At 44.2% G+C, this 14,577-nt stretch overlaps 1 protein-coding gene across 7 annotated transcripts in view; it reads left to right on the top strand.

Moving 5' to 3' along the window:
* The window catches only part of LOC125310559 (CCR4-NOT transcription complex subunit 2-like), a 39,039-nt gene that overhangs the window by 16,420 nt on the left and 8,042 nt on the right, over positions 1-14,577 (top strand). For 3 of the 7 annotated variants that reach the window (XM_048268086.1, XM_048268087.1, XM_048268085.1), the window contains exons 2-8: positions 1,454-1,576; positions 8,395-8,464; positions 10,269-10,416; positions 11,296-11,481; positions 13,579-13,658; positions 13,931-14,056; positions 14,173-14,297. In XM_048268086.1, the coding sequence (XP_048124043.1) occupies positions 1,466-1,576; positions 8,395-8,464; positions 10,269-10,416; positions 11,296-11,481; positions 13,579-13,658; positions 13,931-14,056; positions 14,173-14,297 (846 nt within the window). In that variant the 5' untranslated portion in view covers positions 1,454-1,465. Of the gene's footprint in view, positions 1-376; positions 1,095-1,453; positions 1,577-8,394; positions 8,465-10,268; positions 10,417-11,295; positions 11,482-13,578; positions 13,659-13,930; positions 14,057-14,172; positions 14,298-14,577 lie in introns of those variants that run through there. The other 4 variants (XM_048268088.1, XR_007196321.1, XM_048268083.1 and 1 more) reach the window with 4 other exon arrangements.

Here is a 14,577-nt window from a genome sequence, read left to right as displayed (position 1 = left end):
ATGTCTGAAGTAGAATTGCGTCGTGATTTGTGGTGTTCAATCCTGCAGATTTTCCAACTATTCTTGATCTAAAGCCTTTAGACTAAAGGAGATGCAAATGTGCACCACAAATGTGAGGGGAAAAGTGAAATGCGTAAGAACAAACAGTGTTGGGCTTCCCACAGACATCACTGCCAAACTCTGCAAATGAAAACGCCACTGTAACATAATGCAAATCCCCTGTCTTTATATTTTTATATTCCCCCCCACACACACACGTACCCCAAGTCCCGCAGCTCAGCCCAACAAGCTCTTGATTACAGTGTCATGGAGCTCTTGCCCCAGATTTAATGCTTAGCCAGCAAGGCTTTCCTTTTCATCTTTATGCTCTTTCAAAGGTCGAGTCTGATTAAAAATTAAACTCTTTGCCTCCGCTTCATAAGTAACACTCCACCCCAATAATAAACGGAGCCTTGATCTGGTTCAGAGTGAATCCACTCACTTCCCGCAACTATAGACCAGACAAAGGGTGAACCAGGGCTTGCCCTTGTTAATATTTTAGAGAGAGTTTGTGAACTCGTGCGGTGGTTTGGTTTGGCGACGTGTCGAGTTTCACAAGCTAGGTAGTCCAGAAGCATTGCAGTGTGATGATGATGGAATTCGATTTTGTGATTAGGCTCTCTGAGACGTCAGTGGTAGCATCTTTGTCTCTTTTGCTTCTCCACAGCCCCATCCTCATCCGTTGTCATGTGTGCAGCACGTCGGCTAAACAAAGAGCGTTGCTTTTCTTTACAGCCAGGCAGCCTGGATAACAGATAATGCCTGATTCCTAAAGTGAAATGAAACGGTGGGGAAGAAAATCTTGCAGTCATGCTTTTTTGCATCTGTTTTATTTTGACAGTAATTTGCACGCACAGCAAGGAGCTGCAGTATAGGCTAATGTGTGTGCCTGTTTTGTTGTTGTTGTTGTTGTTGCCTCTATGACTTGTTCTTTATCTGCACACAGAAGCAGCTCATTAGACTCTTCTAGTGCTTGTAATGGCTGCGGACGGCCTGCCGTCCTCCGGTGCTGGTCTACTAAATCAAGCGCAGGAAGCTGGACCGGGAGGAGTGGGGTTAAGTTTTTTTTGTGTCGAGAAGCCCGCGAGGAGGCAATGTGTTCCTTGGAGATAAGCCTCGTCCCCCACGAGTGCTGTCACCAGCACGCTGTTCTGGTCTCAGCCCTGCTATGCTTGCCGATGGGGCCCAGCCAGAGCCTCTCTTTCTGTCTTTCCCTGGCTGTTAAGCCAGCATCCCTGTTGGATGCTCAGTTTGGCCATGGTAGTTAACTCCTCCAACCCCACCCTGCCCCGTCGTAGGCTTGCAGGAGTCGTTGTGCCCCACTGAAAATGAGCATCAATGATTCTTGCCGCGGTTAAAAAAGAAAAAAGAAAAAGAAAAAAAAACAAACCTCTTCCCTTTTTCCCCCCTGCAGGTGACAAACAGCATGTTTAGTGCTACAAGAAAGAAGTTTGTAGAGGGGGTCGAAAGTGACTACCCTGATGAAAGCATGTACTACGGCCAGCCATCGATGTTCCAACATCGATCAGAAAAAGACGTAAGTGTGCCACAGCATGTTCCAAAACCTTGGGGAGGGAAGGCCTCGTCCAAGGCAATGAGCGTCTGGAGGGTGTTTGTGTGTGGGGGGGTGTGTGTGTAGGGGGCCTGCAAGCTGTTCATGGAAAAACCTCCCTTTCTGGTTTGGAGGCTCTTTCATTGCCTTTTTCTCCCAAAAGGCAAGTTTGTTTTCTGTGTTGAAAAATAGTGCTGTTGTGATTCAGGTGTACACTGCTGTTATGATGATGTGTCTGGAAAGCGTTGTGTCTTGTGGGGGAAAAAATGTTAACTGAAAATCTTATTTTTAGTTGCATGTTTTTTTGAATGTCATCACTAATGCAAGGCTGTAATTTTCACTATTTGCTGTCAACTATTAAATATCTGCACTGTGTGGGGTCAGCCTTTGTTTTTGTGTTGAAGTAGCTTCTCGCCTCATGACCTTCACTCAGGCAAGTTGACTTGGTCTGGCACACAGAACTGTCCACCTTTCTGGGAGGGGGGGGCGCTGTGGTGCAACTGGTTACAACGGCCGTACCATATTCGGATCCACATGTTCACAGGGATCCGGGTTCGAGTCCGGCCCCTCTCCCTCTCCCTCTCCCTCGCTTCCTGTCACCTTCTCCAATGCCCTGTCAAAATTAAAGGCATAAAGCCCCAAAAAAAATAAAAAAAAAAAAAAAAAAATATATTGAACATTTCACCTTCTGCTGGCCACCTCATAGGCGTGGACTGTTTTGGAGGGTCAATCGGAGGTCACCTCTATAAGTCCTGCTATTGCTCGTTTCCCTCAAAAGGTCACAACCTCATTAGATATAAATGGTAGCATGCGTGATAAGGATTACCTGCTGTTCCCTGTCAACTGATCTGTGTAAAGGCTTAGGTGCTGAGACTTGCGGGGCTTGCTATTACTCTCAGGCAAAACCGAAATGCCACCGCATTTAGATAGGTTTCATTGACGCATATTCGAGGCGACCTTGTCTTATTTTTTCTCTGACTTTTTTTCTCGTGAGTAAATCCTGGGGTTGCAGATGCGGGATGCCCTGTCAGTGTAAATCTCGCTACTAATGCTCACACTTGTAAAAGACCTCGCTGCGTCGAGCAGTCGATGCAGCCACAGTCAGAATTGGCACAGCGGTTATCTGCTGGTAATGCCCATCATAAAATATAGGAAAAATTGGATATGTGTTGTCCTTCGATGGTAGTACTGGGCGGTATGACCAAAAATGTATATCACGGTATTTTTCAAAATTCTTACGGTTTCACGGTATATGACGGAATTTTTTTTCCATGCATAATTAGATGTTCACAGCATTTTCTACAAGTTGGGAGAGGAATTGCTGCAGTACATTGAGTAAGGATGGTCTATTTTACTGTCATGATGTAGAATAACTCCACACTGATTAGTGGTAATGCAGTTTTGCATGGCCCCAGAAAATGATGCTGTTTACAAAGAGCCACTCATGATTCTAATGAAGAATCTAATCAGAATGCAAAGACAATTGAAGTCAAAATACAGAACTTTTACTGTGCAAATTTCAAACATTTTGTATAAAACAATACAAAAAGTAGTGCAACTTGCAATAATTATACTTTTTGAAAATTATACAATTTAAAATAAAACCTCTCTGCTAATATGCTTACTCTGTCAAATATGCCTATCAGAAACATGCCTTATTGTTATTGTGTGGCTTACATGACGTTAGTGGTAGGCTAACGTTAACTTCATGTGGATGTCTTGTTAGCCTGCCATGAGCTTCGGTTCGCTAGGCAAAACATTAACAAAGTTCGTTTTGGTTCACTGATGACCGTCAGGATCATTATTAACTAGCCAGCTAGTATTGCTCAGTGCATGTCTATAACATGCTTTACTTGCTACCTGGATAATTTCAGCGAATATTCTTAAGGTGAGATGAACGATAAGAACATTAAACTTCACTGTGTTCGGTGGGTTGCTAACTAACATCACCTACAAGCCAGCTAGTTACAGCTGTTAAACAATCTCAATAGAATTTTCGTGACGGTAAATCCCTTTAAATGCAGTAGCCTAACCCTTAACGTTTTTTCTTAACTAAAGAAACAATTTAAGGTATTCTGTGCAACACCCTTAAATAAACACCCTACCTAAGGAGAAATTAAGCCTTAAGGGTCATACTTCCGGGGAAAAACTTAAGGTGTTTTGTGTTTACCCTCACTGTGCCTCGCATTGGCACCATGTGTGCGCGTGAAGAAAGTCCTGTCTGAAACACTGTCGCGCGGCGCAGCGTTCCAAACGTTGTGTAATCAAATACACCGGTATGGCGGTATATTAAAAATTCATATCATAACGAAAATATACACCGGTATACGGTGTGAACCGGTATACCGCCCAGCACTATTTGATGGGAATATGAGCACAAGTCTAGCTGTGCAGTTCACTGGCTCTTTGTCTTGTTTGAGCTGTATCAGCCTGGATGGTGCCAGTGGCTGTGACAATCTATTAACTAGATTTGATACATGACAATCAGTTAAGCCGGTTGAAAGCTAGTCATATCTGGACTTGGAGGACATCAGCTGGTACAGACCCCTACTCTCTCTCCAGTCTGGCAAGCTACGTCCAACACTGCCTGACAATCCGTTCAGGGATTCTCTCTTGAGGCCCCTGGAGAAAAACTATTTTTTTATATCCAGCAGAACCTTACACTTTGTTCAAGGCAATATGGTGTAGGCTAAAAGGTCAGTCAATATCAAAAGGAAATGCATACCCGTGGGAGTATGAGTGGGGATCAAGGCCACACAGGATCCCTCTTGACGTCTTGACTTGAAAACATAACACGAAAATGACGATTAACTTTGTTTTTACAGGCGATTTGGTTTGCTCGTCACCCCTGCCTCATTGGGAAGAATAAAATAAATGAGAACATATGAGTGTGCAAATAAGCGATCCCTTCACGCCTATGTCAGTGTCATCTTTCTTTGATCTTCCCCCCCCACAGAAAGTCAGACTGAATGAACAAGTAAGGGCTTTGGCAAAATAGAGGTTCATAGGTGGCCAGGGACGGCCACCTCCATCTCTCATGTCTGACAATGCTGCTCTCCTACTGAAGGACAGTGAGAGGAGCAGATTGAGTGGGCAAGAGAACACCTGTTCCCATTCATGGCCTTGTAATGACAATGTGTCTGGTGTGGAGTGGTGTGTGAATGCCTCCACCGCAGCTCTTTGGACAGTTTGTTACTGAACAGGTAACACAATATAGGCCTATGTGCTTTTCTAGTCACAGGAGATGATGTTTGTTTTTTTTTTTTTTTTTTTTTTTTAAATGTACAACTCTGGGTTTTATTTTTGAGAAAGTTGTTGCAATGGAAGATTATTTGCCACGATCCAACAAATCAGGAAGGGGTGTTGAGGAAAGCCTAATTGATAGAGCATATGTGAGCGTTGTGATGTGAGCGTTATGCTTTTGGGCACAGCTCCTTGGCTCTAATGGGGAGGTAACACGAGTGGGAGCTGTGCTAGAGCACAGTGGAGACTCCTCTTATCTTGAGGACCTGGTGTAGACTGAGGTATTTTATGGGGTCTTGTAATCATTACGCTGAGTCGGTCTATTTGCTGCTGGCAATGGAATAGTGCATTACTTGCTACCCTTCCAGTTCTGTCACTACAGTGCTCCTAGCCCTACCTCATTAAAGAGTTGTTTTGATTCCACAGTAACTTGGGTGTTTTGGACGTCAAAGAGCGCATCCTCAGTTCTGCACTGCCCTAATTGGATGGTTATTGTATTAGTCAACTTAAACACTGCTAGCTGTACTTCACAGCATCCTCATTAGGGCCGTTTCCACAGCGCGCACCTTTTTATGTCCCAAAATCAGGAACTGCCCCCTGCACTATCACTTTCAGGAACTTGTCTGGGGGTGAAATAAGTTCCTCTTGAGTGGCCCTAAAACTGCTTGGCGGCTCCTGCATTGGCGTGTGATGTAAATTAAGCTTAAACAAGGTGTCGGTGGAAGACAAGTGCCATATTTTAAGATAAGGTAAAATAATATAAGAATTCCCACACCAGGGAAATGTACTTGTTACGGGTCCAATAAATGAAAAGGAAAATATAAGCAGCAAAATATAAAACCAATATGGATAAATGTAAATTGATAAGAAGAATAGTGTGCACATTGTCAGGATGTATGTAAATATACATCAATATACTGTATTAAACAGACCGAAGGACGTACATAGACATACCGTAAGTGGCCTATGCACATAAGCTAAATGTAAACAATAATTCATTTAGCTGTAAGATCAGATGCACTAAATGAACAAACTAACATCAGCTGAAAAATAGCCTTTAACTAATCAAAGTTTTGATGGTATATATGTAGCCTGTGAGCGACAGAATGAAAAATAGAAATTTGAAGTGTTTTTGTTCTCCATGGTGATCATTTGCGTAGTAAGAATATTTAGGTTATTGTAGCTGAATACATTAATGCTAATTATGGATTTAACAACAGTGCATCAGTGTGGTGAGCGTATTTGCTGCAGCTGCCATGGCATTTTAGTTCATCTAATTATAATGGTGATCATGGAGCAAAGGCTGCATTGGTAAGTCCTTTAGGTCCTGTTTGCAGTGGAGACACAACGGATGAAAGAGCTCAATAGCGCTAAAAATCTGACACATATAAAATCTGGCATTTTATATAGCAAACAGAAAAAAAATATGGAAAATAATTTAATTGTCGGTTTACAGTATAATTGACGACAAAATGAATCACTTAACAGCCCTATATGTTTGTTTAGTGATTCGTTCCATCCATTGTTCTTGAATAGCCTAGTTTCTGCTTGTGCTGGTTGGGTAGATCCACCGTTTGATGTCCTGATTGCACCACAGGGCTTGTCTCTTCCCCAACTCATGCACTGTCAGAGGGATGCTTCTCTGTGTCTGAGGCTCTGTATCACTACTGGGATTCGCATGCCACTGAGCTACAGTACAGAGCCCATGGGCTGCAGCTAATCTGACAGTCAGCAGAGCGCTCTCTCTCTCCTTCTCTCCTCTCATCCTCCTCTCTTTCTCTCCTCTCCTTCTCCCCCCCCTCTCTCTCTCTTTTCTCTCTCTCTCTCTCTCTCTCTCTCTCTCTCTCTCTCTCTCTCTCTCTCTCTCTCTCTCTCTCTCTCTCTCTCTCTCTCTCTCTCTCTCTCTCTCTGTGTGTGTGTCTCAGTGGACCACAGCGCGCTGCACGCTGGCCTGTCTGCTAGGCTTGTCTTTTCTCTCCTGTGGAGCTCTGCTGCTTCCACTGGGGTGTTCACACTTAACTCACTCGGAATGCACATAGAGGAAGTAAGCCATATGTCAGGTGGCGAATACACACATAGGCTATATATACACACACACACACACACACACACATGCACACACATAGGCATGTTCACAGTGTTTTGAGGTCACCTTGCTCCTTTCAGGTGTCATTTCGTTTTTTTTTTTTTTTTTGGTGGTGTTCATGTTTAATTGTACATCAAAGCCTCTGCTGGAACATTTGCAGTTACCATTGGATTGTTGTTGGAGTGTAGACCTACTGCTTTAGTTTTAAATCCCATCACTTATTAAAAAAATGTATTCATTTATCAATGTATAGTATGTTTGACAATATCAGTGCATTGTGACCAGGTTGCTATATAAGCTTACTTGTAGGCTCAGCTGTAACCTGTCAGGAGTAGTCTGTGAACCTGTCAGGAATTGAGGTTAACTCAACTGTCAGCAAATAGCTATTATAGCCATAGCATGTGTTATGTTTTTGGTCCCTCTATCATAATGTGTTTCTTATTTACTCAGTCTTTAAATGGTCTAGGTCATTACTGCTTTGAGTATGCTGTTTCACCAAGCATACGTGGGTGTGTGTTTTGTGTGTGTGAGCGAGAGAGCGAGAGTGTGCTTCTGCACCTTTGAGTTGAGACTTGTCACCTCCGTGGCATGTGAGAATTGAGGTTTAGGCTGCATCTGATGTTGGAGCCAGCCCTCTGGTGCTTTTCTTTTCATCTGTCTCAAAGCCAGTTTAGATGACACATCCGTGTGTGTGTGTGTGTGCTCAGACAACAGCAAGGTTTCTCACACAGTCTCATGTTGTCCTGTGTCTGCAATTTGGGACAGGAAACATCATCAGTAGATTTTGTGGTTTCCTTTACACAAAGCTATTTTCCCCACTAAGCTTGCTTTTGTTGTACTTGATGTGTTTGAAATGCATCACAAATGCATAAATCCGTAGCGTAATGTTAAGCTAATTTCAGCAGAGACTTCATATTGTTAAGCCCATGCCATAAATTAGATGGGGATTTTGCAATGTGGAGCCTTACTTTTATCTTAAGAGTGCACAGCCACAGATTGTTTTGTATGTGTGACCGATTTAAAAAGCAGCCTTTTATGTGTCTCAACCACTGATCTATAATGGAGGACCCCGACCAGTAGGCATGGCTGAAGTGCCCTTGAGCAAGGCACCTAACCCCTTACTGCTCCCTGAGCGGCGCTGTTGTTGCAGGCAGCTCACTGCGCCGGGATTAGTGTGTGCTTCACCTCACTGTGTGTTCACTGTGTGCTGAGTGTGTTTCACTAATTCACGGATTGGGATAAATGCAGAGACCAAATTTCCTTCACGGGATCAAGAGTATATATACTTAATGTACTCTATTATACCTGTGTAAACCTGTGCAAAGCATAGCCTATTATTTAGTAATGCTCTTCACCCATGTTTCACGTGAACTCACATTGTCTTTGTTCTCTGTCTCTCTCTCTCTCTCTCTGTCTCCATCTCTTTCTTTCTTTCTTTTTTTCTTTCTTTCTTTCTTTCTCTCTCTCTCCCCAGATGTTGGCATCTCCATCACCATCGTCGTCAGGTCAATTGTCGCAGCTCGGCGCCAGTTTATACGGGCAAAGTAAGCACTTTCTCTCTCTCTCTCGCTCTCGCTCTCTCTCTCTCTCTCTCTCTCTCTCTCTCTTCGCTCTTCCCTCTTTGCTCTCTCCATCACCCTGTTGAGTGGTGTTCCAGAAGCCCACTGTGGTGTTCCAAAACTCCACTTCTCCAGCTTGTGCATTTAACTTATTGTTATTGTTATTGTCATAACCAAGCCCCAAAGCATGCCCCTTCCCACTCACACCCCCCACTTCTCATACTGAGTGGTCACACACTCATGAGTTGAATCATGAGGACATACTGAGCAATCTACTGCCTCTGTAGCCTTGTTTGTGTTTTATTTACTTGTTTACCGATGAGAGGAACATGGCACTCTGTCTCTACATTCTCATTCAAATTGCAGTGCAGCAGGCCTGCTTCGCCAATGTGCTTCGCACGCATGCACACACACCCACAACCTCCTACTGCATCCTTGGATGCGGAGGCAGGTGTGTGGGCCGTTGCCATAGAAACCCCCAGCAGGCATGCCTCCCACAGCGACATCAGCCTCTGTCTTCACTAGAGTTAGGTAACTCACAATTGAACCAATAGTAGTACTGGAATCGGCACCTGATGTTCGGTACTGGTACCCAACGGTACTTAGTTTAGTTCAATAAAATTGTATATCTTGCAATATAAATAAATCATGTTCCGACTTTTTTTACCAGGTGTTACTCAAATGAAGTGTTATTCAAATGGCAAAAAACACTAGTATCTCCCAGGACTGCCAAACTAAAGCACTGCTATTGAAGCAAACTTCCATTTATTGATTTGGTGCGCTTCATTCTACCCCTCAAACAGCTGAAGTTCAGACAGAGATCTGAATAAGTCGACTAGGTTACAGTTATGCTCATCACAGGAAAGAAGCCAACTATAGTCTACACATGCTTCTCTCTGGACAGATGCACACAACAAACTATTTTTTAACGTCAGGACCGGTCACCTAAAGTTTAGGTTCTAAAATTTAGCCTACACATGAATATAAAAAAAGAACATGTTTGTTTATTATCTAATGCAGAATGTCACTGCAGTCCTCCACTGTTTCTGACCAGACAGGCTGACTGGTTTCTAGCAGGGTAAACATTAGCCTAATTGATCTGTGCTGCCGAGATACCATCATGTCACAGTGTATTCATACGGTTGGTGTTATTGCGACCTCCTAAACATTATTGCAGTGCTCCATGTTTGCCTCGTTAGTCCACATACGGAATAGTGAGTTATATAACACACTCGCTGTATTACGATGCACATGCTAAGTAACAATTACAGCTTGTTGCCAAACTGTATGTGTTAATCATTGAGCCTGCACATGATCAGTGTGGGGGTGGACTGTATAGCTAAGCCCAGCAACATTTGTTTGAAAGTGCTTTATTTCAATGGATGGTGTGACATTGAAATAGCTGTATTAGAAATTTAGTATGCTTGAGTAATATTAGTATTAGAATTACTAATAAGAAATTAAACAGACTCAAACACTAAATAAAAAGATCAAATGGAAGTGTGCAAAGACAAATCTAATTAAATAAGTAAACACTTATTTAATTAGATTTGTCTTTGCTCACTACTTTTTATGTTTTATTTGTTCTAAGCTCTTTAATTTGCTTTGAGGTATCATGCTTGTTTTTTTTATTATTATCTCGTTATTTTATTTTGTTCTATGTTCTTTTTATCTGCACATTTGTAAAGCACTTGAGAATGCCCAGTGTGCATGAATTGTGCTGCTGTATAAATTACTGTGTCTTTGAGGTGACGTCTCCTCTCTCCTCTCTCCTGTGCTTCCGCTGCAGGTGCACTAGGGTTCCCGATGAGGGGCATGAGCAACACCAACCCTCAGCTGAACAGGAGCTTGACGCAGGGCAGCCAGCTCCCCAGCCACGTCACACCAACCACCGGCGTGCCCACGCTCTCCTTGCACACCCCACCCTCGCCAAGCAGGTCCGAGTCCCCCCTCATCACTCCCCTCCCCTCCCCTCCCCTCTTCTTGTCTCGTCTTTCATTTCCTTCCTCTCCTCCCTCCTACTCTCTCTGCCGCCACTCCTTTCTTACCATCTCTTCTCTCCTCCCTTCCTTTCTTTTCTCTCTCCTCTCCTCCCTTCTTTTCCCTCTCCTCTCCTCTCCTCCCTCTTCCTTTCTTCTCCCTACCTTTTTTCCCTCCCTCTCCTCTTCCCCTCCCCCTCCTCTCTTCTCCTCCCCCTCCTCTTTCTCCTCCCCCTCCCTCTCTCTTCTCCCCCCCTCCTCTCTCTCCCTCCCCCTCCTCTCTTCTCCCTCCCCCCTCCCTCCCTTCCCTCCCTCTCTTCTCCTCCCCCTCCTCTCTTCTCCTCCCCCTCCTCTTTTTTCCGCTCCCATCCTATCCTCGATGCTCTTTTGCTCACTTCTGGTTTTATCGTTTCTCTTGCTCTTCGTCTGTACTGGTATTCTGTGTCTTCCTCTCCACACCTCACTCTTTCATCTCACTCTTCTGTTTACACCTCTCATGGTTCTCCCCTCTTTCTGTCTCTAATGCTCTGCTGTGCTCTTTTCTTCTCTCTCTCTCTCTCACCCTTTTTTGTCTTCCTCTGTGCTGCTCCTTCATCTTCCTCCAGTCTCCACATGCAACGGCACTCAGTCACACATAGCCTAGTGCTAGTTGCCAGTAATGACTTGGGATTGAGGGGATTGTTAATGTAGCTATTTGGTCTTGGTTCACACTCCATCACTCCAAGTGGATAAAATGTGTGCCTGTGTGTGTCTGTAGAAATATGTATGGGCATATGTGCATATATGTGTGTGACATCATGTATCTGTGTGTGTGTGTGTGTCGTGCTCGTCCTGCAGGGGGATCCTTCCGATGAACACCCGGAACATGATGAACCATGCGCAGGTGGGCCAGGGAATGGGTGGCATGAGCGGCCGCAGCAACAGCATGGGCAGCTCGGGACTGGGCAGCCCCAACCGCAGCTCGCCCAGCATCATCTGCATGCCCAAGCAGCAGCAGGCGCGCCAGCCACTCACCATCAACAGGTACGTGTGCCAGGCGCTTGGGTGGCATCGTGCCAGCCACGGGCAGACAGTGCTTCGTTCATTAGATTGAAAGTATGCATGATTTTTTTTTCACTATCTGACTATCACTTGTTTGTGAACTGGAGGGCAAATATAAATATATTCAAATATTCTATGACGACATCAAAAATTTGAGAGTCTTATCTAGACGGTGGCTCAGTTTGGCTAGGTGCAGCAATGCTGTGTAACCATACCTGCTCTCATTCAAAGGTAAGGCTTGTAGGTTACTCTCACTGTGAAACCGTACTGTCTCAGGCCGGCCACAGTGGAAGAGAGAGAGACTCTGCCTCAGGCGTTGCTAATCCCAGCCTCCCCTATTGATGTGAAGTGTACGGGGTCGGAGACTGTTGCTCTTTGGGGAGGATGCTGACTGACTCACTGCAGATTGGTGTCTGGAAATGCAGAGAAGCAGAATAAGGAAGAGCTTGTGTGTTTGTTTTTTTTTTTTTTTTTTTCTCAGTAAGGGCAAGAGATGTAACAGTCTTTTAATGAGGTCTCAGTCAGTCGCTGAATTGTCTTGGGTCTGTAGGGAGCTTGAGGGATGAGTCTATTAGAACAGACACAGATACTGTTCATTTCCAGACACACACACACACTCACACACTGTCTCACCCACACACACACACTGTCTCACCCACACACTCTATCTTCCTTCGTTAAATATCGGTAAGCTCATAGGGTCTTATCTTCCGTGTGTGTGTGTGAGTGGGAGAGCGTGGTTCCAAAGCCCATCCTTATCTGAGCAGCCCTTTCTGTATTTTAGCTGAGGCTTTACCAGCGCTGCTAAGCGGCCTTATCTGGCCTTAACGACTGGTCCACACGCAGGGATGGGACTCCAGCACAGCCCATTACCATGAATCTCAGCACTGCTCTTTGATGCATTACCTGGACCCTAGTACGGGGGTGGGGGGGGGGGGTGTGTGTGTGGGAGAGAAAAAAAGCCAGAAGCCCGACTTCTGAGAGCATTTGGAGCCATAGGTTTTAGGTGTGTGTGTATGATCTGCTGTATGGTTATGTCTGTGGTGTTGGAGAATGCTGATTGCTTCTCTACCCTCTTTGTCTCTCTGTGTATCTCTGGCTTTCTCTCTTCTATCTCCCTCTACACATTCTCTCTGTTTTCTTCCCTCACTCCTTCACTTGTTTCTTCTGTTTCTGTTTATCTCTCTATCTTTCCCGTATTGATGAATGAAGAGACGGAGAGCAGTGGAGAGACCTAGATTATCTCTTTAGGTTTTCTTTTTATGTTTGAAAGAGTCCCCTGGGATGGCTTTGAACCAGCCTAATACTTTATCCTTATGGCATTGCTTTCCACACAGTGGGAGCACAGCACCCTTCTTTACAACTCTGTCAGCTTTTAACTATTTTCTTGGACAAAGAGGACTGCTCTCTTTCTGTCTTGTATTCATTCTTTAGCCAACTTGAACAGTCCAGAGAGAAAGAGTTAGGGTGAATACAGGAAATTAATTAAATGCTGGTTATTAACTTAATCAGTGATTTAAAGTAACCCTGAGCAGCAGGATTCTGTGCCAATTTCTGAGCTAATGGCTGGCCTGTTCAGGATAAAGTGTGTGTGCTCCTGAAGCGTGTGTGTGCACATCTGCTTCCATTGTGCCCAACAAACGTGAAAAGCACCCTACTGTTTATAAAGTAGGGTGATGTAGTTTTGAATCGTTTCGTGATGTTACACAGGGGTGTACTCACTTTTACCCACACAAATCAAAACTACCTGCACCAGTCCATGGCCCACTGGCGGTTAATGAAGAGCATTGCTGCAGGTCACTGACCATGTATTATATGTCGCCGTGGGAATCACTATTTAGTTTTTTTTTTATATTCAGCAGTGGACCTCCAGATTTCTCCCTTGGTCAGAATGGTGGAGGTCCCTGTCACTCAGTCAGTTGGAAACCTCTGGTTGAAATGAAAGTGATGTATTTATGTGGAAAAGGTGTTGTATTTATGTGTGCCATCACCTTTATGTTGTACATATGCATCAGCAGTTTGTCCTTCTGACTGCCATTTAGAATGCTGACACATACCTGTTTTTGTTTTCCTCTGCAGTATGTCGGGGTTTGGGATGAACAGGAATCCAGCGTTCGGAATGAACAGCTCGTTATCGAGCAACATCTTCAACGGAACGGGTAAATGACACTTTTTAGATGCGTGTGAAATCTGTGCTCCAAGAAGTTGGAAATGTAATGTGTTGGAAAGGGGGTGTGTGTTTAGACAGATTTATTTAAAAGAAAAGAAGGCACATTGTAAAAGCAATAGCAACTACCACAATAGCAGACTTCACAGTACTCCAAATATGATAGATTATAAAGTACTTGTGTATTACTGCTAAAATGGTTGAGATTCCAGTCTTCCATATAATGAGTCATTCTGATTCTGTTTGTGTGTGTCTGGCGTCCAGACGGGAGTGAGAATGTCACGGGGCTGGACCTTTCGGACTTCCCTGCGTTAGCGGACCGGAGTCGGAGGGAAGGAAACGCCAATCCAACTCCACTGCTTAACCCACTGGCTGGGAGAGCCCCTTACGGTACACACACACACTCATACACACACATACACACACACACATCCATCCATCCATACCCTGGTTGATGCAATGGTTCAGACTTTATATGTTGTCCATCTTCTCTGTTCACCCTTCAGTTGGAATGGTCACAAAGCCATCGAACGAACAGTCTCAAGACTTCTCCATCCACAACGAGGACTTCCCTGCACTGCCTGGGCCCAACTACAAGGACCCAACGTCGAATAATGACGACAGCAAATCGGTACACACACACACACACACACACACACACACACACACACACACACACACACACACACCAGAGTCATTGTCTTGCTCACAATAAGAAATCAGTCTCTGTGTGGAATGGTGGAAACAAACCCAAGGTCTTAAGTAATCCCCCAAAAGACACAGCATTACACAAGGGCAAACAGACCCAAGATGAAAAATCCTATATTGTTCACAGGTGTTAAAACTAGTGTTTATACTGCAGAGGCTAAGCACAGTGTGGGATTTTTATTTATATATATATATAGAAAGAA

The sequence above is a fragment of the Alosa alosa genome, chromosome 17 (assembly GCF_017589495.1).
Source record: "Alosa alosa isolate M-15738 ecotype Scorff River chromosome 17, AALO_Geno_1.1, whole genome shotgun sequence".
Taxonomy (NCBI): Eukaryota; Metazoa; Chordata; class Actinopteri; order Clupeiformes; family Clupeidae; genus Alosa; species Alosa alosa.
This window is presented reverse-complemented; position numbering and strand designations above follow the sequence as displayed.